Below are 26,328 nucleotides of genomic sequence, written 5' to 3'. Positions count from 1 at the left end.
CAAGGAAGCTGGAGATAGAGAATGTCCCTGCATATCCAGGAAGAGGGACGGCAATGAGAACACAGCATTGTATGTGCCACAGAAAACCAGTGAAATGCATGGGAAAAGCAGATGGAACAGACAGCAGCGTCCTTCTGAGCAGCTGGGGAAAGTTCTCCCAGAGAGGTACGATTGGAGTCACCTTTAAGGATGGATTAAGAGGGGAATACAGAGCAGATGCCCACTGGAAGGAACACTGCAATCAAAGCTCCAAAGGCAGGAAAGAGTGGTGTGTGTTTAGAGAACAGTAAGAAAACAAGCCCTGCTGAACAACTGTGAGTGAATAATGGAAGACAGGTATTTGGAAGCAGCTGGGGGAGGATCATATTTTGGAGAGTTAGGAGCTATAGGAAAAGGAGTAGAAATATTTTTTCATTGAGCAGCATTGTGGTCTGTGAAGCCAGACTGCCCAGGTAACCCCAGGTACAAACCAGATGTCCAATCCAGAAAGTTGAAGTCATACAACTCATCCCATTATCCCAATTATCCCACTGGTCACTAATCCCCATTGAGTCTACTTTCTAAGGATATCTCAAAGCCACACATCCTCTATGTCCCCGCTAACTCTGCCTTATTCCAGGCCCTCAGGATTGCTTACCTGGTGTCATGGACCGAATGTTTGGGCCACCCCAAAATTCGTATGTGGAAACCCGAATCCCCAATGTGATGGCATTTGGAGATGGAGCCTTGGGGTGGTAAAGCTTTCGTGGTAGCATTAGTGCCCTTAAGAAGAAGAGATAGGAAAGCTCTTTCTTCCTCTCTCACTCTTTTTCACTCTCTCTCTCCCCAACATGTGACCACGCAGCAAGAAGACAGATGTCTGCAAGCCAGGAAGAGATTCTCACCAGTACCTGACCTTGCTGAGCATCCCTGATCTTGGACTTTCAGCCTCCAGAACCATAAGATACACATGTCCGTTGTCGAAGCCAGCCTATGGTATTGTTCTAGAAGCCCGAGCTATCTCTCGCCACATCCCCACCCATCTCCTCCCCACCTCTGGCTTCTTTCTCCTTCAGTATAAATCTGACACTATGGGCCGGAATGACCTTCCGAAAAACCATTTCTAAAATGGTAAAACATAAGGGACCCTTCCTGACCTGGCCACGTCTACTTCACATTTTACCAATACCAAACCATTTCGAGGCTTTCTGGAAATATCACATTTTTCATGACTCTTGAGCATTTACATATGCTGCTCCTTTTCACAGAAAGGCCTCCACTCTTTCCTGCTTGGAAAAAAATCATATTCATTCTGCAAAGCCTTTCTGTAAGACAACCTCCCCCTGATCCCTCCCTTAGTTAATAATTCCCTCCTCCGTACGTTTACATGCTTTTAAAACATTTTATTGCTTCCATTCGTTTGCATTGGATTATATCCGGCCAACTCTCCACATACAACAAGAGCTCCACTGAGAACCAGGAATGTGTCCTTTTCACCTTTGAATCCTCAGGCCCAAGCCCTATGCCTGGTTGAGAGTACATGCTCAATACATGCTTTTTCAATCAAACGTGAAGTTAACATTATGGACAGTATCTAAGGTATTTTCTGGGTCTAATATTCAGGTGTAACAATATGAGCTCCAGTATAATAATCATCATCATAATAGAATAATACAGAATATTATAAAGGAGGAATATGGAGAAGGAAAATGCTATGAACCCAGTAGGCCAGAATTCTTTAATCACACCTAGTAGTTATTAAGACCTTTTTCTGGGCCAGACAGAATTCTGGGCTAGGTGCTTTTAATGTATTATCTCAGTTAATACTCACCAAAACCCCTTAAAGGAAAAATACTATTATTATTATTCTTCTTCACATTTTAAAGATGATAAATTGAGGCACATAGGAATTCAGCATCTCACCCAAGGCCATACAGCTAATAATAATGGAGCCAGCATCTGAATCTAGCCACTCTAAAAGAGAACCGATCCATAAAACCTGCCCTACGATAAGAGGACAAGCTCAGATATTAGGATCAAAGGCAAAGACACAGAGAGCAATTAGGGCAACATTAAAGCAAGAGGGATGATGGAATGGAAGCAGGAGACCACGCACACTTGAAGCTCCCTGCCCTTGGTAGTTTAGAAATAGGCTGAGTACGTGTTAATAGCAGCGGTATGTTAAGTATATGTTTTTAAATAGAAACCATACTTTATGAACTATGTGCTATGTCTGCAGTCAGATCCAAACTTTTGACAACTGGAAAATAAATAAATATCTCATTACAATCAATATAATTACTGGGCAAGGAAAACAAAATGAATCAGCATCGGCAGTTAAAACAATGCACCATGACGCCCGAAGGAAAAGCCCTAAAGAACAAGTGAAATGTAAATCTAAGTGGCTACTTCACTCTTGACTGTTCTAAAATAAGTACTTTTCCCCTTTTACTAAATTCTAAAGTGTCTCTAACAATTAGCAATGTATTTATTACAAGTTTACCAGAGATGCCCTGCTCTGTGGTATAGATTGGAGGGGAATTTTAATGGAAGGGAAAGGAATGGGCAGAGGAAAGAAAGGGAGAAAAAGAGAGAGAGAGAGAGAGAGAGAGAATTCCTCTGATTCCCAAGAGCTATCACCATCCATTCAATTCTATTTAACACCTGTGCATTGAACTCCCACCTTGCAGCATGGAAAGAACTCGGTGATGGGGATACTGGTGGAAACATACAGATACAGTTCCTCCTTTTAAAGAGCTCATAGACATAGATAAATAACTAGGCAGCGTCAATATAATCGGGAAAGACCAGAGTGCACCATGAACAAAATCTAAGGCAGATGTGGTAAGTCAGAGAGGGCCACCAAGGAGGAAGTGAAACCTAAAAAGCCTTCTTGCCAGGGGGAGATTGGAGGAAAGAATCTTAGCAGAGGGACCCGAAGCAGTAACACAAGAAAGAGCAATGAAGCAGGGGACAAGGTAAAAACGAACAAGCTGAATTAGGAAAGCTGAAGCAAGATGCAAGAGGGCGAGTAGCAAAAGACGAGGTGGAGCAGCAAACAAGGGTAGATCTTGAAGCCGCTGTATGGACTCGGGATCTTTTCCTAACATCGATGTAGAGTTACTGAGGAGTGGAGGGAGAGTCAGGCAAGGGAGGCACCCACCAAATGTGCATTTTAGAAATCACTCTGACCTACTGTAACAGGGAACTATGCTCAGTGTTCTGTAATAACCTAAATGGGAAAAGAATTTGAAAAAGAATAGATACATGTATAATACATGTATCACTGAATCACTTTGCTGAACACCTGAAACTAACACAACATTGTTAATCAACTACACTCCAAAATAAAATGAAAATTTAAAAAAGGGGAGATCATTCTGGTTCCAGTGTGGGAGATGACTGTGGAGCAACCCTGGGGTCAGAAGAAACAACTCATAGGCTGTGGCAGTGAGTTAGATGGGAGTTCCTGGTGACTGGAACTAAGGGGGCAGCAGCAGAAATGGACTAAAGAGGAAAGATGAGAGATACTCACTGGGGAGAAACAGCAGGAGGTGGCATGGTCCTATGTGACCTGAGGATGAGGGAAAGTGACAGATGATGCCCAGGCACTGGCTCAAAAAACTAGGAGGGCAATGGTGCCTGTCCCCAAAAGGAAAGACACAAGGGGAAGCACATGTTTCCAGATAAAAGCTGTGCTCAGCTTGGGATATCCTGCCCTTTTGGTGTCTGGGGGACAGCCACAGGGTCAAGTCTTCTAGGCTGTTGGATATTTGGGTCCGGTGTTTAGGAGAGAGACGAAGCCTGGAGATTTCCATTAGGGAGTCAGGACATGGTAAGATACGAAAGTCAAAGCAGCAGACAAGATCACAGGATGAGAACGCATTGGGAAGAGAAGCTGGGAAGAGAATTCTGAAGAAAATCAATATTGAAAGGACACGTTGAAGGAAATGAGCCCACAAAACATCGTAGGAGGAACAGCCAGAGAAGCGAAGGGAAACCAGGAGACCATGTACAGTGGAAAGTGAAAGAAGAACTTACGTCAATAAGGAGGAAGTTGTCAGCTGCATCACCCGCTTCTGGGAAGCCAAGTAAGGTAAGAACCCAAAAGTATCCATCAGGTTCAATACCGATGGACCACTGGTCTCCCTGGCGAGAGCTGTTCAGTGGAACGATGGGTGCAGAAGACAGCCTGTGGTCTGTGGGGTAAAGGTGTATTGACAATTCTTTCAAGATAAGAGTGTATCTCAAGGGAGATGTATAGTCAGGGGATGTTTTTAAGGTGGGAGAGACTTAAACGTGTTTACATGCAACTGGGAAGGAGCTAGTAGAATAAGTAAGATCATAAATGATGGTGAAGAGAAGAGGTGATTGAAAGAGTGAGGTACGAGGGGATGACATTCAGAGTCCAGTGGGATGAACTGGTCTTTGAGAGGAATGGGGCCAGAAAAGGAACAGTAATAGGAGGGGAATTCAGAAGCAATACGAAAAGCAAACCCAGGATTTTCATCAATGAATCAATCAATCAGCAGCCAAACAAGGAATGTACCACCTGGGAGCAGAGAGTTTCCTTGTTCACTCACATTTCTGCTCTAACCACAGCCTATTAGCACAGCGAACTGGAGTACAAGAGTTCAAACAACAGAAAAGGGAGAAAAATCCTCAGCTCTGCCCCACGACTACAATATAACTTTTTAAAAAACCACTTGACTCCACACACCTTTCAATGAAAACATATACATTTACCAGCTTAGTATGAGCAGTCTAAAAGGAGGCTCGCTTCTGTTAGAGATGGACCACAGAATGTCTAGAGTACCTAATTCCAAGTATTTATTAAGCGCCTATCGTCAAGGGCTGTCCCAAGAGAATAAGAATAATTTCTTACATTTGAGTAGAGCTTGACCAGTAATTACTCTGCTTCATCTAGAATGCTTGGCGAGACTGTTTAAAACACAGATCCCTAGAGCCCATCCTGAGATTATTTCACTACATCCGGGACAGAGCCTGGGAATTTATATTTGTATCTTGGGTCCCGGATGATGCCAGAGGAGAATTTGGAAACCCAATGTTGTATATCAAAGAGCAAACCTTCTTGTACATCATCTAAATTAGAACATGTGCCAGGTGTCAGAGTACTCAGGTTGGTGAAGATATCAGGATGAGTATGCTGACTGCCTAAGGCAGTCAAGGACAGGGAAAGGGACAGTTCCCAAAAGGTTAAATGCTAAAATAGGGCATACAATAAAATAAGCAGCTGTACTGAACAATACTTGTGTATGTTTGAAATATATTTTGCTTAAAATTGTTGCACTAAAGAGCTGTAGGTTCATACAATAAAACAACAAAATAGAAAATCATAAAGACATTATAACTGAAAGTAATCTAGATTCATTCATTTGTTGTACGGATTTAGCAAATATGTATTGAGTGCATACCATATGCCAGTCATTGTTCTTGAAGTACAAAGATAAAATGAGCAAAATAGACATGATTCCTGACCTCGTTCATCTTACAACCTAGAGGGAATACAGACAACAAAATATGTAACTTCGAGGGAATGTGATTATTTACCCGTCTCTAATTTTATTGCAATCACAATAACAAATGACAACTCTCTTAAGTTTACACATGCAAGGAGGAGCAGACATTTTTATCTCCTGAGAGGTTACAATCTTCTGAGTCACATAAACTTCCCTGCTCACTAAAGGAAAGTTTTCTTCCAGAAATCTCTGTAGGTTTTGGAGGTGTGAAAGAAAGAAAGAAACAAACATGGGCATACAATTAAAAGCAGAAAATAACAGTTTTAGCAAGCAATGATATAAAGCAGATGGAGAGAATGGACACTCCTTCTGAACCCCTACCTAGAGGGTCAATTTTAAAGGATGACAGTTTGAGCCAAGGACCCGGTCAGTAAAATCTGGGAGAAAGTATTTCATACAGTGCTAAAGAAGGAACCAAGAGGAAAATAAGGAGGATGATAGACCAGGTGGCACCAAAAGAAAAGGTAACACACGTATAATTGACTCCTTATCACTCCTCTGTTTACCATTGTCCACACATATTCCTCAAACCATGAAGTAGTCACCTAAAAACAATTCAAAATACTATGGGATACAGGATGTAATCAGCCCCAGGGCTCACACACAGAAATCTATACAGAGTTGCGGACTTTAAATTAGTCTCAGGATAGACAGAGCAATCACCACCTTAAGACAGAAGCAGTGCCACACCCTGGCCAGGGACAGCCTTGGACACTTCATCTAGGGTTAACGTTTGCCTGGGGCAAAGGAGAGACAGAACTGGACAGTCATTTTTTTTTTTTTTTTTTAAATAATTATTTATTTATTTATTTTTGGCTGTGTTGTGTCTTCGTTTCTGTGCGAGGGCTTTGTCCAGTTGCGGCAAGCGGGGGCCATTCTTCATCGCGGTGCGCGGGCCTCTCACTATCGCGGCCTCTCTTGTTGCCGAGCACAGGCTCCAGACGCGCAGGCTCAGTAGTTGTGGCTCACGGGCCCAGTGGCTCCGCGGCATGTGGGATCTTCCCAGACCAGGGCTCGAACCCATGTGCCCTGCATTGGCAGGCAGATTCTCAACCACTGCGCCATCAGGGAAGCCCTGGACAGTCATCTTAACAAGTAGGACATGGGACCCTCTCCCCTCTTCCAACAACAACAACAATAATAATAATACGTAGCATTGATTGAAAGCTTACTATGTGCCGACCATACTTGCCCGCATGAACTCACAACAACGCAATGAGATAGATACTATTTACCCACAACTTACATATGAAGAAACTGACTCCTGGAAAAGTTAAGTAAATTACTCAAAGTTATCCAGAGCCAAAATACTGAAGTAGAATTCAAACTACAATAGTAGGCTTCTTGAGTCTGCTCTTTTGATGACTGTATTCTGCCTCTGGTGACACTGTATTTCCTCAGTGTGAAAGAAGGCAGGATGGGGTAAGAAATAATAGACAAAATGATTAGCAAACAATACTTTGTAATGAAAATAAAAATTGGGTTTTCTAATATAGATATCTGATTGGCCTATTTCTTACTTTGTTATACTTCTAACTGCCAAAAGGCCAAAAAGAGTAGATGCATTTTTCTTAGTTTACTTTTAGTTCTTTCTTCCCCATGCCTCAGAGACTTAATGTGTTCTCTGCCTTCTATTTCAAGGGGACCGCGGGGTGGGGGGGGCGGAGGGGATTCTCAGGGCATTTATTTTCCCTGGTAATTACTAAAGCAGTAAGCCTTTTATCCTGGCAGGGGGAGGGGATGGAAAGGAGATTCAAAATATTGCATATTGATATTTCAAACTTTTGGCACTGTATCTCGAAGTGCTGACAACATTTTATGTTAATTATCCTTTGAATGAAGGGAAGTTAAGCAAAGAAGAGCAGCCTGCTTACTCTGTAGTCTGGAGCAGGGTGGAATAGGACAGGTAGAACAGAACACAGCATCCCATGCAAATATGTTGTAAATGTTTGTGCACAGGATTTGATCTTGGGACGGACAGAGGATAAAAAAATGATTCAGTGTCAAGCCCTGAGCTACTTTCACTGAGTTCCTCTCAGACACCAGTAATGAACTCTTCAGATACTCCTCGCAGAGATCCCTGAAGTCCAGTTTATAACCAGGCCCATAACTCACTTTTGATCTCTGAAGCCACTTGTTCGATTCTCTGGACTTCAGGGCCAAAATGAGTTGTTTATTATTTATAGCAAGTATAAAAAAGGTCATCACAAGCTGTGGTCAGTTCCAAGGATGGCAACTGGTAGTCTCATAACTTGCACATGGGCAATGGCAAAATTTTTAAAAAGATTTATGCACATCAAATATATACAGATAGTCATTTTAAAGCCACTTTTTCCATCAATACTTATTAACCATCTAATTTGATAAATCACTGTATCTGGAGGCTGTGGGGTATACAGAGGCCTTCAGAAAGCAAACATGAACTGGAGACTCTGCAATTTGAAAATATTTAAGCAGAATCATCTATCAAAAAATTTTTTTATAATATGTAACAGTCCTCATGTAACCTGGGGCCGATCAGCTAACTTCTCTGGAACACCAGTTTTCTTACCTTATGCAACACGATTTTATTCATTCAACCAACAGTAGAGCCAGGTTAAAGACTGGTCCTGAAATCCCATAGACCCTGGAGAGATTGCTGGCGCTGGTATTTGGGCCTCAGTTTCTCATTTGTTGCAATGGGGATGTTAGTGAATCCCCTACAGAGGCAGGGAGATTAAGTCATTTACTTAAACATCAAAACGTAGTGCCTAGCAACTTGTAAGTGGTCAATACTTGTTGACTATTTTCATTTTCGTTACTGCTGATGGAACCCATTCTATACCAGTACTGTTAAAAAAGGTCCAGAATACAAAATCACGTAGAACACAAGTCAATCCTCAAGGCATTCACTTTGTAAAGAGGAAGAAAGTCAACAGAGATGTGTAATAAAATGGGATGAAAGCACTAAGAGTTTGTACCAGCTGCCAAGGGCGCACAAAGAGGAAGCACCCAGTTTCCCCTGGGTAAAGAGAGTAGGCTTCACCGAGAAGCTGCTGGAGCCCAGCCTTGAAGGTAGAACTAGATGTCTAAGAACTCTTCCGGTCTTAACGTTATAAGCTTTTTAAACTGTTGATCTAAAATTTCACATGTGTGAAAGTCACCTTTCAGCATCCCATATCCAGAGCACATTCATTAACTTTCCATCCAGGAATGCAATCATTAATTACTGCTGGACACCCTTCTCCCACGAAACCAAACAAAAATCCCTTAGCAATGGCAGTTCTGGGGATTGGAAAACAAGATTATGTCCCACTGTCGACATTCGTGACGCGCCCCCTTCACAGACAGACCATTGGAGGCCAAACTCTGGCCCAGTCAGGGAGGGGGTTGGTCAAAGCTCCGACTTTTCATTCGCGTTTGACACCGCGCTCCTTTTAAACCAGGCGCCAGTGCTGGGTCAGCAGCTTCGCACAGGTCAAAGGAGATGAACCGAACACCGCAGGCACAATTTCAAAGGCATCGGTGCCCGGCAGGAAAAAGGCTGTGCGCCGAGGACCAGCCCAGGGGCCCTCAGGAACCCAGGCTCAGGGGTCCGCAGCAGGGCCCCCGGGTGCCCGCCTCTGACAACGTCGTTCCCCGCCCGGGGCCGCGCAAAAGGCTCGGGGTGCACCGGGGATTCTTCTCCACCCTCAGACTCAGCTTGGTCGCTGGAGTCTGTTCTCCCGGAACGGAGAACGCGGGCGGACGGCGCGCCCAGTCACGATCGGTAGGCTAAGCTGCTGGATGGAAGCGGGCCGAGCCGCCGTACGGAAGCGCCCCGCCCCTCGCGCGCTCCCGGCCGGCGCTCACACCTAGCTCCCGGGGGCGGCGCGCGCTCCGGTGCGCGGGGGCGGGGCGGGGCGGGGCGGGGCGGGGCGGAGCGCGCGCTGGAGACCCGCCCCTGCTCCCCTCCCCCTCCGGCGGAGATTGACGAGCCCTGGGCATCAGCCCCAACCAATGAGCGCGTCCGGGGGCGGGCCCTGGAGCCAGCTGCTTTGGCTACTTAGAGTCTTCGGCTGGTCTGTAAGAAACCAGAGCGGAGTCGGGACTGCCCAGGTGGAGCAGGCGCCCCTGCCAACGCGGACCGGCAGGCGCACGGGCGTCGTGGCGGGGACCCCACCGCACGGATCCGCGCGGGGCAGAGCCGAGCCGCAGCCCCACGCGCCGCCCAGGACACGCTCGTCACCACCACCTCCGCAGCACCCATGGGGACCTGGAGACTTTAAAGGAGTTTGGGGTTTCGGGAGCAGGGAAATCACGGGTACGGAGAGGCAGCTTTCTTTGCCTTGGAAACGTGTTTTCTTCGTCCGATTGTTTGGACCCTGTGCCGGGTAGGAGGGAGAGGGGACTTCTGGCTGAAAGTGGGCCTCGCCACACAACCCGCACCCACACCGGCAGACACACACCGCACTGGCTTCCCCCGTCCTTCCCTTGCCTCTTTGTTAGGTTATTTTAGACAGAGCAGCCTCGCCCTGGCGCAGCCAGATTGGCTCTGCTGGGGAGAAGGCAGGAGAACTAAGGGGCAGAGTGCACCTGCCTGTGTGGGCAAGTGTGCCCGGGTGCGTGGGTGTACGTGCACTGGCGAGCGTGCCAGCGTGGGGTTGGAATCGTGTACGAAGGTGGGAGTCTGAGTGTGTCGTCGCGAAGGTTTGTCATTGCATGTGACATTAGCACACCGGTGTACCAGCCTGTCGGTGTCTGGACTCCAAGTGTGCAAAATTGTGCTGGGGTCAAGTGGGTGCCCGTGAACGTGTCCGATGGTCATTGTGCGAGGCGCTGTCGGGGAGGAGCACGGACCTAGGGTAAAACTGAGAGGTGGGCTGGAGAGGGTGGCGGCTGAAAATGTGAGCGCAGCTTGCTCCAAGCTCTGGGGCCCGAGGCGCTCCTTCTTTCTTCCAACCCACCCCTCCGTCCTTTCCTGGGTGTCCCGACTCCCACGCTGCCACAACCCGCGCTGTCCTTCCCACTGGGACCCCGCACACCCTCCCGCGCTCCTGCCTGTTCTCTTGTGGGAGTTGGACCGGGTTCCCGTACAAGGTCCGAGGCTGCGTGGTGGCGTCCGCTCTCGCCCGCCGGACTGCTGGCTCCCGCGCCGGTCCTGGCCCCGGGGAGGCAAGGTGGACTCGGCCGGGGCGGTTGACTCCAGTGCAGGCGCGCGGGCGGCCAGGTCCCAGGGGCACTGCTCGTCCTGGGGAGGGGCAGCGCGACTCTGATCGTGTCTCTGCGTCTCCTCTGTGCTTCCGCAGATCCCCGCTTCTGGCCCTCGCCTCGCCGCGTCATTGATGGGCAACCAACTGGACCGCATCACCCACCTCAGCTACAGCGAGTTGCCCACCGGGGACCCGTCGGGGATCGAGAAGGACGAGCTGCGGGTCGGGGTCGCCTACTTCTTCTCGGATGAGGAGGAGGACCTGGACGAACGAGGCCAGCCCGACAAGTTTGGCGTGAAGGCCTCCCCGGGCTGCGCCCCCCGCCCGGAGAGCCCCAGCCGTCGCCGCCGCCACCACCTGCTGCACCAGCTGGCCCTCAACGAAACTCAGTTCTCCGCCTTTCGGGGCCAGGAATGCATCTTTTCCAAAATGAGCGGCGGCCCTCAGGGCGCCGACCTGAGCGTCTACGCGGTCACGGCGCTGCCCGCGCTCTGCGAGCCCGGCGACCTGCTGGAGCTGCTGTGCCTGCAGCCCGCGCCAGAGCCGCCCGCGCCCGCCCCGCACTGGGCCGTGTACGTGGGCGGCGGGCACATCATCCACCTGCACCAAGGCGAGATCCGCCAGGACAGCCTGTACGAGGCGGGCGCGGCCAACGTGGGCCGGGTGGTGAATAGCTGGTACCGCTACCGCCCGCTGGTGGCCGAGCTGGTGGTGCAGAACGCCTGCGGCCACCTGGGCCTCAAGAGCGAGGAGATCTGCTGGACGAACTCGGAGAGCTTCGCCGCTTGGTGCCGCTTCGGCAAGCGGGAGTTCAAGGCGGGAGGGGAGGTGCCGGCCGGCACGCAGACCCCGCAGCAGCAGTACTATCTCAAGGTGCACCTGGGTGAGAACAAGGTGCACACGGCCAGGTTTCACAGCCTGGAAGACCTCATCCGCGAGAAGCGCCGCATCGACGCCAGCGGCCGCCTGCGTGTGCTCCGGGAGCTCGCCGACCTTGCGGACGACAAGGAGTAGCCCGGGGGGAGCCGCCCGCCCCTCCGGTCTCCCCGCGCCCCGCTCCCTCCCCCGCACGCGGGCTTCCAGGCCGGCGATTCAGCACCCCCCGACCCCCTTGAGTGGCCGCCGGCAGCGGCCAGCGCCCGGGCTGCAGCCTCGCATCTTTCTGGCAAGTGGCAGGTAGTCCCAGTAACTGGCCCCGGGACTGAAGGGGCCGCGCTCGCCCGGCTGAGACCCCCAGTGGTGATGATGGTGTTGGGAGACCCAGCGTGCGCTTGCCCCTTGAGTTGTAAGTGGGGAGAGGAGAACGGGCCGAGGGGAGCAGGGACAAGGCCTCCCCCAAGAGTCACTGGTCTAGTGACTAACACCCGACCTACTAGAAAGGGACCATCACCGCCCCAAACGTGCACACACAGACCGGTGGGAGGTGATAATTGATCCTTTCAGGGCACGGTTCAGCCCCAGTATGGATGTGTCCCCAGACTGCAGGGTTTCCAAGAAATCGAGCCTGTCCCTCATGCACCTGTGAATAATTCCACTAGGGAGCAAGCACTTCGGGACTCCGGGTTATCCCAAGGCTGCCCGGGACTTTTTCAGCTCTCCAGTCCCTGGTCTCCTGACATTGTATCCCAGGCTCCGGGCTAAGCTAGACAGCGTTTGCTTCCCGTTCTTTCCACCGAGGGAAGCGAACGCCACTCCCCACCGGCGTTTGCCTGTGAGTCTCCTTTGCTGGCAGAAGGGATGCCTTCCCGGTCCCGGGAGGATAATGGCGCAGCGAATTTGGTGAGGAGAGCTGGCCCCGCCCCCCTGGCCAGGAGAAGGTTCACCAGGTGTCCGTGAACTTGAATCTGACAAGGGCGCTTGTTCTCAACCCTAGATGGTTCCCTCCTTGGGCTGCGTTTCAAAAATAACCACAGTTTTAAAGGGGTTGGAGGAGACGGAGGGGAAAGACATGGCAACATTCCAGAAACCAGCATTATTACAGCACCATAGCCAGTGTATTTAGTTTGGCTTTTCCTAACACAGAAATCTCAGAAGGTGGGGAAGTGGAAATAAAGTCTTAAAATCGAGAGAGCAGTTGTCCAAATATGTCAACAAAGCCTATCGTGTTGATGTTTTTTTATTGACCATTTTAGCAACATGCTAATAAAATTTCAAATTGAAATTTTTATTTTCATGGCTTTAATCCATGATAGTTTAAATACTGGGGGCCATTAAGAGTGGATTTAGCTAAAAGCTTAGCTAACATTGCCTTTTCACTCTATTTTTCTCAAACCTTATGAGAATTCTGTTTTTGAATATTGTAGTTAATTTTTTGGCTTTAATGGCAGCCCTATAATGGTGGAGTTGTTGATCCATGTGTATATTGTGCTGAATTTCCGTCAGTTAAGGGGTTTACTGCTTCGGTGGAAATTGCTAGCAGGTTCCATGATGTTAATTTCTCGATGTTGTATACCACTACCATTCCACATTTGCATTTCTATTTTTCTTCCTCTCCCCCTGATCTTCTTAAAAAACGAGTGTAGAATTGGTGGCTTTTTCCCCCTTCTCTTTAGCCAGTTCCACAATTCATTCCTGAAAACCGGAAAGAACTTCTAGGATCAGGACGATCGTATGGTTTTCAAAAAATTAAGGCTGTTTGAAACCCCTTCCTTGGGTAAGGACTTACCAACTTCTCTCCTGTGCTGCAGCCCCAGCCTGATTAACTGCTACTTGATTCAGTGTGTGTCAGACACACCTCCAGCATCTACATTCCATCCCTTCCAGGGGAATTTGTCAAATAACGGTGTTTAGCTAATTGTTGCAAGCAATCGCCTACTGACAGTTGTGATTTAGTTGGACAGCAAATATTATGGCCAAAGCCAGTTTCTTGGCATTTCAAAAATAATGCAATAAAAACTAGTCGAGGTTAGCTGCGACTGGAAATGCCTTTCTTTTGTTTGTTTTCATGGTAAAATGATTCATCTCTGTTTTGTTTTTTGGTTTTCAGCCTGGATTCATTCCCTGATCTTGACTCAAAAGGTCAGCTCAATGAACTATGAACTAGAGTATTTTTCTTAAGCCTATTGAGTGATTTATTTTTTAAAAAATGTTTAAATGCCTATCTATGCTTTTCTTTCAGCACATACAACAGCAAAACTTTTGTAATAACAAACTTAACATTTGCATGTATGGAGAACTGGAAATCATTTATTTCCCTAACTTATTCCCCTTTCAAATAACAGATGTCGGATCCTAAACCGAAGTTCTTTATTGTATCTACACAGCCCACATTCTTTACTGTGTCCTCCTACTGTATCTTGGCTCTCTGCTGTATTAAATACCATCCTAAGCATTTGTTCGAACAGGACTCCTTCTTGACATTTTGTCTTCTACCTGTCACTCAGAGGGTGGGACTTTAGCAAAAGAAATGAATGGTCTCTCACACCTAATACTGAGATTTATTTCCTCTGATGGCACGTAATCTGATTTTGCTCTTACTAAGAGGGTCACTATAACAGAGGCTTAGGTTGATACTTGCTGAGACTAGATTAGCAATAAAAATAAGAGTTTGGCAGCCAAAGTAGCACTCATGACTATATTGGTCTGTTAAGGATTGGGTTGATGATGATACTTCTACAAATTCACAATAGAAAAACACTAGTTACAAAGGGAACTTGAAAGATCTGTATATTCCTTATATTACTCCTGAAATATTTGTTATCTGTTGGTCAGTGTTAATAATAACCAGTGGCAGAATAATTCTAATTGTAGTGCAGCATGAAGAGGCTATTATCAAGATATTGTCTAATAGTTTTATGCTGGAAAATGTGTCTATTTTTAGGACGTTCTCAATGGGAATGACACCAAGAAGGTGGAAGGTCTCTTGGAAGATGGTACCAGTAGACTTGATTTTTATTGTGAGTAGATATAATATCTCTGGATGTTATCAGAGTTATAGAAACTAAGCCAAAAGCCTCCTGATGTTTTAATAGAAGTCAGGGATTTAGTCTGGGTTTTCGTTATCCTCAAGAGAACAGAGCTTCATAGTAACTTTCATGATGTTGAGTGTGGCCTAGCTGGTGGTCGGTCCCGTCAGTGATGTGGTGTAGAAGAAAACTATCCATAGACCCCCATTCTTTCTCACTTTCAGAAGGTGATTCTGAAAAGCAAACTACTAAAAAAAAAGATGAATATTTTTACTTCAAGGAGTGCTTTGCTACACATTTGGTAATTAAGAAAAAAAAAGGAGGTGGAATGGGGAGAAGGGAGGCTAGGCTTACTTTAAACAAAACCAGTCCTGAAACACTGTTATTCTCAAAGTATATCTTTGTATATAAAAAAAAAATTCTGTAGAAGTTACATGTATTGCATTTCTTTTTTAAAAAATTAAAAGTATATTAATGAGCCAAATAGATATAAAGTTCCTCAGTATTTAAAAATTTAAATGCCTGTCATGACTGTATTTTATTAAATGAAGCAGTACCATCAAGTCACTGAAAGTTATAAAACACTTGTGCCAGATTAGAACATCAAACACAGAAGCAGCTGTAAGTTCAATGATGTTACCTGATTTTACTAGACTTTCAGAATTTTGTTGTTTATCTTCCTCTTCATGTCATGTTTCTGTGGTGAACACTTTTGTTTGAATAATATTTTTTTTCCAGAAAAGCATGCTATTGCTGTTTACAAAAGAATTACCTGAGTAATCCATTTATCCTAACAGTCTTCAAACATTACCTTATTGATTATGTTGTGTGTGTGCTTTCAACACCCCTAAGTATTCAGTGTCTTTGGCATCTAACAAATGGAGCAGGGTCAAATTTCAGTGAAATTAATACTAACTGTACAAACATAACAGAGCTACCTGATTTACTTTTATCTACATGTCTATTTTTAAATCATTCTGCTTTCTCTTTTTTAGACAAATGAAGAGAACCTAGTTAGGTGGGCCTTTCAGAGGTGATTTGCCACATGCGTAAAGGGTCTGCAGGTGAAAAACACAGGCTTCCAGATTTCTGGAAACATTAAGAAACATTCTGGAAACATTTAGAAAATGGTTGTCTGAGATCCAACTCGATATTTTTGCTGACAATTACTAGCTATTAGCAGACTATATATATGTGTGTGTGTGTGTTTGTTTATATACACACACATATTTATAATCCTTATACATGTATATATATGTATACACATACATACATATAATAATTTACACATGTCATATATGCAAATGTGCATGTGTACGCATATATATAAATACATTTCTATCTATAGCTAATAATTATGATTTCATTCAGAGATACAGATATATATACACACATACATGCAAACTATTTAAAAATAAAATGGAGAGTGACTTGAGATCTACAAAAACAGGAGGAAACATTCTAGGGTGCAAAATAGCTAATAAGTAACTGGGACAGCAAGGCAGCTCTGCCTAAAACGAAGCATAAACAAAAAGAAGAAAATGTGGGAGTTGCAGTTAGTTTTAGTCTCACTTTTAGAAGACTATGTTCCTTGTTTCTCTAAAATCGACAAAAGATTCAAAGGAAAGCTGTAAAGATTAGAAAGTAATTGCGAAAGAAGACACAAAATGAAGTGGAGAGGTTATGAGATGATAAAATAAGCTAATAAGCTTTTCAACAGGGGATACCTGTTCTCCATTCAAACTGAAGACAGAAAAGCTAAGATCTTATTTTCCAACCATTTCATAATTTATAAAATCTCTGATTTCATAACTCATAGGTTGTATGTTTACCTCATTTGAACTTGCAATATAAGAGATTTAAGCATTTGAATACATTAGGGAAAAGGAAAAATAGTCTCCTCTGCCCTTACTGGAGGTGAGTTTTGTGATTATTGCATTCATGGGCAGCACCCAGATGAACAGTTCCCCATACTGTGGGTTCGGCACATAGTAGGTGCTCAATAAATATAAGACTGGGGCATTTCTCTACATGGTTCTCAGTGACACTTGATCACTTGGAAAACCGGAAATCCCACCACCTGGCTTGTCTGTAAGGGAAACTTAAATTTCTTTCACAGAAATTGGAGGGGTTTCCCACCTCGGAAGGCTCACAGAAATATAATTTATGAAGCTTAAGGCTGATTTCAGTTAAAGGGTATTCTGCATGTTCTGTTTGCTTCTAGGGAAAACAAAAACAAAAACAAAAAAATGACTATCAAAAATCCAAAGAGAAAATGTTCTCTTATCATTTGCTTGGAAAGGGGAAAGGGAAATAATAATTCTGACAAAAACTTCCACAACTTCATCTCTCATTTACCTCAAGGAGAGATTTTTCTCGCATGAAATCACAAGATTATTCCTTCAGAAGGAAGCTTATTTTTGAAGCTCTTGCTAAAAATCTTCTTTAGATGTGCAGGGGGAAACCTACTAGATTGTTACCTTAACTCTCTGGGAAAATTAGATTTGATGGAGTTTGGTCATGGGTGTTTTTCTAAATAAACATTACTCATATATTAACATTTCCAAATAATTGCTATGCCCATTGGCTTTTATAATCCAATTATTTTTTTTAATGTGAATATGAGTTCTGAGCTTAATTTGGTTCAAAGAGGAGAGGCTTATAAAATAGTAGGTGTGGATAGAGCCAATGACTTAAATTTTAAGCATAAAATAAATGCTTCAGAAGTTAATTTGAGCTATAATACATTCAGTGTTCCAAAAAATAGGAAAGATCATATAAGATTTTACTGCTCTATGCTTCCTAAGGAAATTCTTGCCATCAATCTGTGAAATAGACATTAATGTTCTACTCAGGCCACAGTGGTAAACTTGAGGGCTTCTTTATTAGACATATACTGATATTTGCTTTAACAAAGAAGTTATTCTAAAATTCAATCATTTTTCCCTCCAGCAGTCCCACAAGACGCCAGCTCTTTGCTCAGTGCCAAGCCCATTGTTTTCAGGTATCAGATTCTCCCGGGGAATGAGCAGATCTGGCGGCGATTTTGTAAAGCATCTCCCAACTTCTAACAGCACACACTTTAGTGCTTCTCAGCAGAAGTGTTTGCCCAGGGTCTGAGCCAGAGAGAGGCTAACTAAGGTCAAGGATAGGGCTGTCCCATTTTGCAAATAAAAATACAGGCCACTCGATTACTTTTGAATTTCAGATAAATAGGGAATAATCATTTTAGTATAAGTATGTTCCATGTACTATTTGGGACTTGCTTATACTAAAAATGATGTGTTTATCTGAAATTCAAACAAAACTTCCTGTCCAATATATTATCTGGCAACCCTACTCAGGGAAGACCTCACCATCTCTAAGAAGACAGCGGCCTCTGCATTTTTAGAGCTGACGAACAAAGGACACATCTCCTACCCACATCATGGAAGTCTTATCAGATTGCTCATGTGTCTTGATGGCCAAAGCCAGATTCAGGTCCAGGAACGAGCATATAGTCCAAGAAAAGCCTCAGAAGAAGAGTTCACAGGCTCCCCAGTCATTGAGAGAGTTGGCTGTGTGTATGTGTAGGTGGCGATGGGGGAGTGTTTCCTGTGTCTCTATTCTTATACCCTTTTGATTATATTTATAGTACATGCCACCCTTTATCTTGGGGGTATGATGAATACTTTTCCAGGTACAACCAAAAATACTCTACGCCACTGTTTTTAATCCCACCTGCTACTTATCCCAATCTGGGTCCTCACCTCGCACCTGGATATTTCATACCTTCCTCACCTGTCTCTCTCCCCCTGGCTTCTCTATCTAAACACCTGCAGCCACAATGCTCTTTCTCAGTACAGGCCCATCGCTCACAAGATAAAGGCCAAGGTCCTAGGGGGCAGCAGTCAGGGTGCTCCATGGTCTGACCCCTGTGTACAACCAGCTGCATTTCTCTCGACTCGCAGGGTTTTACAGAACATGGAGTGTTCGTTCATTCTTTCATGACTTTCTACATTGTTCCCCTTTACCTAATGGCCATTCTTGATTCCTGAATGGAAAACCCTTATTCACGCACCCTTCCTGGCCTATCTCTAAACTACCCCTAGCATGGTTTTAGTAATTTCCTTCTGTGTGTTCCCACTGAATTTGCTTACAGCTCCCCCAGACTTGCCTCGACTGTAAATATTGCTTACACCTGTCTCTCCCTACACTGAGCTCTGTTAGAAAAGGCCCTGGGTCTTACTTATTCTTGCAGCTGCAAAGTCAAGCTCTTGTGTTAGGCGTTCAGTTAAGAGTCTGTTGGATGCATGGAAGAAGTAGGGAAGGGAGAAGAGTTGCTTCTCCATAAGTATGTGAGCATTGGCCCACCAGCTCACTCTGAATGGGCTATTAACTTGTACCTATTAACTTATATGTACTTCACCCTGAGGACCATGCAGTAGAAAATTCGTTTCTGTTTAGAAAATTAGCTGGAATTCTGAGGAGTCTACATTGCATTATATTACCCTACAAATGATGGAAGATTAGCCTTATGTAGTTGAAAAGTTTTCTCTGCCCTGGTTATACCTGTACAAGCATTTCTTAATGAATGAACTGCATGAGTTTCATTATGATGGAAATACAGACTTTTTTCCTCTTGGTAATTTAATTTCTGCCTAGGTGAGACAGCTTTGAGAGTTGCAGATTTAGAAGGCAGCGGAGGAGTGACTTGTAAGACGTGAAGATGAGACAGGGCATTTCCCATATGGGCCACTTCAGTAAATGGGTCCTCGAAAGCCATGTTAAGTCAGTACAGAAAATGTCTACCGAAAACCCCAGTCCTGTTCCCTTTTGGGAGGTAAGATCTCTCCCAATCTTAGACTAAGCAAATGCGCCTATAGCACGTGTGGAAAGAAGAAGAGGATCCCCTTGCCTAATATTCCAGCAGAGGGAGCAGAGGAAAACCAGCCCCCTTTGATAGGTGATGTTTGGACCTCCAGGCTGGTTGAACAGCTAGAATAATTTGAAATGATATGAGATGCAACTGAGCACTAAAAATGTAACTCAATTAATGTCTTATAAAATATATATGGTATTATATATTATATTTTCCCTGGAACTCTTAGGAAGAGCATCCCATGCTTTTCCAGGGAATTATTATTCTCTTTAGCACCTCCGGACATTTAATATAGTTTAATATGGTTTTGGTGATGGTTATGGTTATCTGTACTTCAGAAAAACATTTTAATTTGAGATTTTAAACCATAATATCCTGTTGAGAAAAGAAGTGTTAAAACTTAAGAATGGAGCACATCTTGAGAATGAAAGATTACTAATTTGGGATTAGAAATCCAGGTAAATATGGGCTATGGTAAAACATTGCTTTTGCCCAGGGAGCAATTTCCAGAGGAGAGAGCGGACGAGATTTTTCATCATGCAGCCTCACCATTCTGATTTAAAAAATCAGTGCCCCTCGTGTGCATCTGTTTTATTTGTATATAATTTTATGGGACAGGGTCTACACAAGGCAATGGGAGCGGAGGCAGTTACTCCATCCTCTACAGACCAACAAAATAAGTGCTTGACAGCCCAGATATGTTCTGCCTGTGTTATATCCTTAAAGACTTTCAGGACTTTCCATAGCTTACCAGATAAAATCCAGACTTCATGGCATCCTTTGAGCTCTCCTCCATTCTGCCACCTACACCCCAGCCTCTGAAGCTTCATCCCCTGACCCCTCACCGTACATTCTCACTATCTGTGCTAAACCACTTACCTCTCTCCAAAAGCCATGTCATTGCATACCTTTGTTCATGCTGTTTCATTTGTGTGGACCATCCTTCTCCCCTCCGTGACCTTATATCAAAATCCTCCTCATCCTTTAGGACCCAGTTCATATATCAGCTGTTCTAGAAAGACTCTCTTTCTCCTGAAACACCCGCTACTTTGACAACAGCGGGCCAAATTAATCCTTTCTCACTGAGCTCCTGTGGCTCTTTACCCATCATTTAACATTCATTCCACCCATTTCATATTCTGATTTTCAGCCCCTAACCTATGTCAAATACAATTTATTTAAGTTAATGGGAACCAGATTACCTTCTGAAATAGTTTTTTATCTTGAGGCAGGGATCTTGGCATTTTGACCTTGGGTTCCTTAGTAGCTAATATCTTGGTCATATTAGATGCTCAACCAATGCTGACTTAATCGAATTCAGTTCACTTAATTCAAAAGCAACTATTCTTCTACAAGAACAGTAAGTGCTATTTTTAAATTAATGTTCTAATGGGAGATCAACTCCCTAAACATTTGTTGGGTCCCTATTAAAGGCAAGCCTTGTTTTAGGTCATGTGGATACAAAGCACGGTCTAGACTTCAAGAACTCAATCTGGTAAAGGAGACAGGCACACTATTAGCCATAATCCACTACAACCTGGAATATAGGTCATTGCAAAGATATAATTTTTTAAAAAATACCATAGAAGATCAAAGGAAGAAGCATTTGGAAGTAGACATCAACTTCAGGAAATGAAAGTCATTGACTGGAATAGAAGATCTGAATGATGTTTTTAAGATAATTACACAATTTTGTTTAGTCTTTATTAATAGTTGAGAAAATAGACCAGTTTTTCATGTTATGTAAATGTAATAGACTGTCTTTTGTCATTTTTATGTAAAATGCTATTTTTAGAGTGTTTGGTCCTACAAATTCTATAGAAGTGAGATTTAAATATATTGAAGCAATGCCCTTTTGCTGTGGAACTACTGAGACTGACAGGTTATTAGCATTTAGTTTACCAATTAATTCACCTCCCAGCACATCTCTGTAGGCAAGATCTTTGATTGATTGATGCACTGGTTACCTAAGATTTAGTTCACAGGGTGAGGACAAATTCTCTAATGAGAAGTTGTGCAAATGAGGGGCTTCTTGGAGTGAGGCTGGGCCCAAAGCAGTGATGATCTTAGGCCACCTGAGAGACAGAGCTCTCACTCAAGGAGAAAGGCCAAGCCCACAGCCAGGAGGAGAGGGCCACTGGTCAGTCCTGAGCGACAAGGTGGGCTATAGAGAAAAAACAGCCAAAATGTCAGAAGCCATGAGGACACTGGTCAGATGCAGTGTGCAAAAATGTGTCAAGATTAAGGCCATTTTGCCAAGATAGAATTAATAGTTGAGATGAAACTATTGCTAAGAGGAAATTGACAACTCTAAGAAATGATGCTGGCTCACCATCTGTATAAATATTTCAATTTATAACATATTGTGTTTAATTTTAAAATGACCTTTGGAAAAAAAACAGGAAATCTATTAACTTTGACAATATTCCTTCAATACAAATAATGGAATTTCTCTGAAGAAAAACAAAGCTAAGCCTCTTGTCTAAAGAAACCCTAAATTTACTCAGGTGTTTCCAATGGCCTTTGGTGAAAAGCATCCGCTTTCTAAATGCTTCTAATAATTTCAGTAAATATCTTCATGAAATTGAACATATAATACAGGCAAAATGTTCCTTCTTATGTGCAATTCCCATTTGCTTTAAAGGGAGACATCCTAGATTATAAACAAAGATTGAGAAATAGCCAAAATGTCCAAGTATACAAGTACGAGTGACTGGATTGCAATTCTTTAAGTGTCGAATCTCATGCTAATGAATTCCAAAGAAAAACAGCTGACTTTATGCCTTTATTTTAATAAGGCTGTGAAAACAGTCCATTTACAGTATAAAAACCCCTTGTCTTTTAAAAATGCCATACAGAATATTTTAATAAATTAAATTTGTCTGCCTGTCAAATCTGTCAAATTGACAAGACCCCTCAAGGAGTATTGCTGATGTTGTAGTTCTATTCTTCCAATAGGACTACATTTGGAATTTAATATGGGCTACTTAGAGCAAGAATCCATCCATCAGAGTAATTTTAAGTAACAAATACTAACATAATATCTTAAGTCTCCAACCTTTTAACGCCAGGGTGATTTTGTTTCTTTTGCAAACTCTTTCTTTACCTACAATAGGGTCCTAAATACTCGATTTGTCTATAATAACGAATCTAAGGAGGCAAATAAGTTGACATCATCAGAAGAGTAACTATTGATGTTTGCTCGGAGAAGTGTAGATTACATAGTCCATTGTCATCCTCACAGCCAACCTATGTCAGTCAGGTTTTACTATCCCCTGTGTACAAACGGGGGCGCTGAGCCTTGGTGGGAGCAAACACCCAACTCAATGTTACACATCTTGTATTTGGTAGAACCAGTGTTTTACTTTAGGTGTTCTGATCCAAAGCCACTACAGTTTTGGATCTCACAAGATTTTCCTGGAATAATCAAATGTCTCCTTCCACTATGTTCTCATAGGGAAAACACACTTAATATTTCCAGCTAACATGTGGGAGTATTTAGACTAAACCTCTGGTGGCAGTTGATGAACAAAGATGAACTCTTAGATAACAAGGTCCTACTGTGTAGCACAGAGAACTATATTCAGTATCTTGTAATAAACCATAATGGAAAAGAATATGAAAAAATACATCTATGTATATAACTGAATCATTTTGCTGTACACCAGAAACTAACACAACATTGTAAATCAACTATACTTCAATAAAAAAATTTTTTAAAGATGAACTCTTCATTTTTCAAAGTAACGTATCTAAGAGAAGTACGTATTAGGGTATTCAAAAATACAAACCCATTCAAACCCTGGACCAGCCGTATAACACGTACACTAATCACCTAGACTTGATATTCTGTCTCCTGGAATGGAGTCTCAAATGCATGTCTAAAAGCCAAAATGGAATCAAGCTTCAATATTGTGATTCTTTTGTTTTTCATCCTGAACTTCAGAAAAAGAGACACACCCACTGGATGATATTCAGGGAGTCTGTATCTATCACCAGGGTCCAAGGCAGTCCTCAGAGGACTGTTCAATAAATATGATGCTGCTTATAATGTTTGGGGGAAATATCTCTCAAAAATAGGTAGAACACCACCACTAACAAATCAATACATACCATGTTTCTAATTCCTTCTAAGTTTAAAATTCTGGATTTAAAAAAATGTTCGCATGATTGTAATGAAATCTTTCTGGCAATAGCCTGTAATACTTATACAAATTAATGCTGTTTAGTGGCTGGCCGGCCCTAGCAGCAGGGTAAGGCATGAGTCATGCCCTGCAGAGATCTGGCTGAAGGACATATTTATACATGTAAAGAGGCCTGTTTAACTTAGCTAGGAGAGTGCTACCATGAGACACTGCGGTGAATCGATGGTTATCCATATGGCCAGTCTCATGAAAGAATATCTTATGATTCAACCCATGGCATTTCCATTTCTGAATGGGATTAGTTATTCCTCATGAACCATGAACTCACTAGAGATCAACAGAGACCAGAATAGATACAATTCAGTAAGTAAACCATCTAGCAGAAGGATGGCATAATGGAAAGAACACTAGATTTTGAAAACCGCATGGCTATAAATCTGACTCCTTGCTTTCTGACTGTGTGGTCTTGGACAAATCACTGCCCTGGGCTCCTGTTCCTTCGCCTTTGAAAAGGACATCATGAGCTCTAACTCACAGGGTCAGGATGAAGTTAAATTTTTAAATGGGTGTAAAATTGTCCACCCACAGTGTTTTGCATATAAAAAGCAATCAGTTGAATCAGGTGAATCTCAGTTAAGATATTAAGTGAATTTTTTTTTTTTTAACCACTGAGATTACAGGTTTTCTAACTCCTGAATAGGTTTGCCTTGTTTCCACTTAGATAGTAAATCTTTGGAGAGAATGGATCTTGTCTTACTTTTTTTTTTATCCCCCTTAGCATAATTTCAAGTATGTAGTAGATGTTCAAAACCTTTCTGATAAAAATCAGAGGGCTACTGAAATTCATCCAAACAGAAGTACTCTGAGGAAGATGAATGGGGGTGTTTTTTAAATGGAAATAGTAACTATTCTATTAAAGGAAGGACAAATACCTCCACCCAATTTTTTATTCAATGATTGTCTAAGCTTCATGGAACCCTATAAGGACCACCTGTGGGTGTGTTTCTGTGGTGAGAGAACTTTCCAGGAACTGGTTTCCCATCCTTCATAGAAAACCAGTTCACTCTTATCTGTGTTCCCTGCTGCTAATGGGCACCATGCTTGCAGTTAACTTCTTTACCCTTGAGGTCAGGCAGGATTACTCCATCCCACTTCTTTTTGAGGGGCAGGGTGGGGAGGAACAACTTATGACTTGCTGGTGCAGCCCCTAAAAAATCCTCTCCCTTTGAATATCCTCAGTGTGAGTTTAAGAGTTGTAAACCAGTTCTCTGCCATCTACAGAAGCGTTTTTCTAGTTTTCACTATAGTGTTCCATTTCTTTTCTATCTCAGTGGCTTCGTCAAAGCATCCAGTTTTACCCTCTGTTATTCACTTTAAAGAAACCAGCATCCACTGGCTTCCCCCTAGCCCTGGGGACTCATAATTTGTTCTGTCTCCTTGTGCTCAGGAAAAGTACTGACAGCTCATAATTGGTCATATTTCTTAGGAAATTTGCATTTCAACTGGGAGCAGTGCTTGCTTTTCTTGGTATAATTTGTCTTACATTTTTGAAGGTAATAATTATTCATTAAATTATATTTGAAAAATGCAAGAAGAAAGAAAAAACTTGTCCATAGTCCTACCACCCATATAAAATCACTATCCACCTGTATGTATTCTCCTCTAATAATATTTAGATGCTATTAAATAACATCTCCATTTTAGCTGTATTCATAGAAATAAATTTGTATATTATATATTTTACTCGTTAATATGTTATAAGCATCACCAGTATCAATACAAACTCCATGTAAACATCAGTTTAATGGTTGCAAATTATTATATTAAGTGGATATGTCAGTTTATTTAATCATTATCTTTACCGTTAAGTTTTGCATTGTTTATACTGTTTAGTATTGAAAACCATGCTGCAATATCTTTGAGTAGACTTTTTTTTTTCCTATATTTTGAGTTCTTTCCTTAAAAGATATTTCTGGATATGGAGCTACTGGGTAAATGGATATGAAAGATTTCAGGATACACACACACACACAATTTCAAGAAAAGAGCTAATAAATAAGGATGCCCAGCTGTGGAGGGTGGTTTATCATACGTCTATGCTCACAGCACATCATCATCATTGATCTGTGAAAACTTGATTGACTGATTGATTGATTTCCTTTTATTTCCAGTAATCATTCCCTTTACCTCTCTGCTTACCATAGGAGAGCAGTCTAATATGCTTGATATATATATTCCTTTACTTGTATGGGGTCATGTAAGCATGCATTTTTATTTTGTGTGCACATATGTTAAACACACACAAATAATATTGTGCTATGGGACTCATATTATTACTAACTTTTTTCATCCAACACTGTTTTTAAGATCTGTCCATGTTGTGTTCTGTCTAGATCTAGCCCATGACTTCTGAGCGCTGCCTGATATTCTGTCCTGTGCATCCATCCTGCTATATGGCTCTATTCTCTAACCAGTGGACCCCCCTAGCTTGCCTCTACTTCTGTTATTACAACAACAGTGCCTGGGAGAAACTTCCTTGCTCATGCCCTCCATGGATCTGTGTAAGATGTATACCTGGAGAGAGAATGCTGGGTCCCAGGGCAGACATAAATCAAATTGGACTAAGTACTACCTGATTGTTTTCCAGAGTGATTGCTCCAATCCGTACCCTGCACAGCAGAGCACGCAAGTTCCTGTATCCAGTTTCCACCAACACTTGGCATTATC

The 26,328-nt window shown here is 43.1% G+C and overlaps 1 protein-coding gene across 1 annotated transcript; it reads left to right on the top strand.

Annotated features, from left to right (window-relative positions):
• Window positions 1–9,582: 9,582 nt before the first annotated feature.
• LRATD1 (LRAT domain containing 1) lies at window positions 9,583–15,801 on the top strand. The gene is made up of 2 exons (XM_007177386.3): window positions 9,583–9,801; window positions 10,787–15,801. The coding sequence occupies exon 2, from the start codon at window positions 10,823–10,825 to the stop codon at window positions 11,702–11,704; it is 882 nt and encodes a 293-aa protein (XP_007177448.2). The 5' UTR covers window positions 9,583–9,801; window positions 10,787–10,822; the 3' UTR covers window positions 11,705–15,801.
• The last annotated feature ends 10,527 nt before the right edge of the window (window positions 15,802–26,328 follow it).

This window comes from Balaenoptera acutorostrata, chromosome 12 (genome assembly GCF_949987535.1).
Source record: "Balaenoptera acutorostrata chromosome 12, mBalAcu1.1, whole genome shotgun sequence".
NCBI classification, from domain to species: Eukaryota; Metazoa; Chordata; class Mammalia; order Artiodactyla; family Balaenopteridae; genus Balaenoptera; species Balaenoptera acutorostrata.
This window is presented reverse-complemented; position numbering and strand designations above follow the sequence as displayed.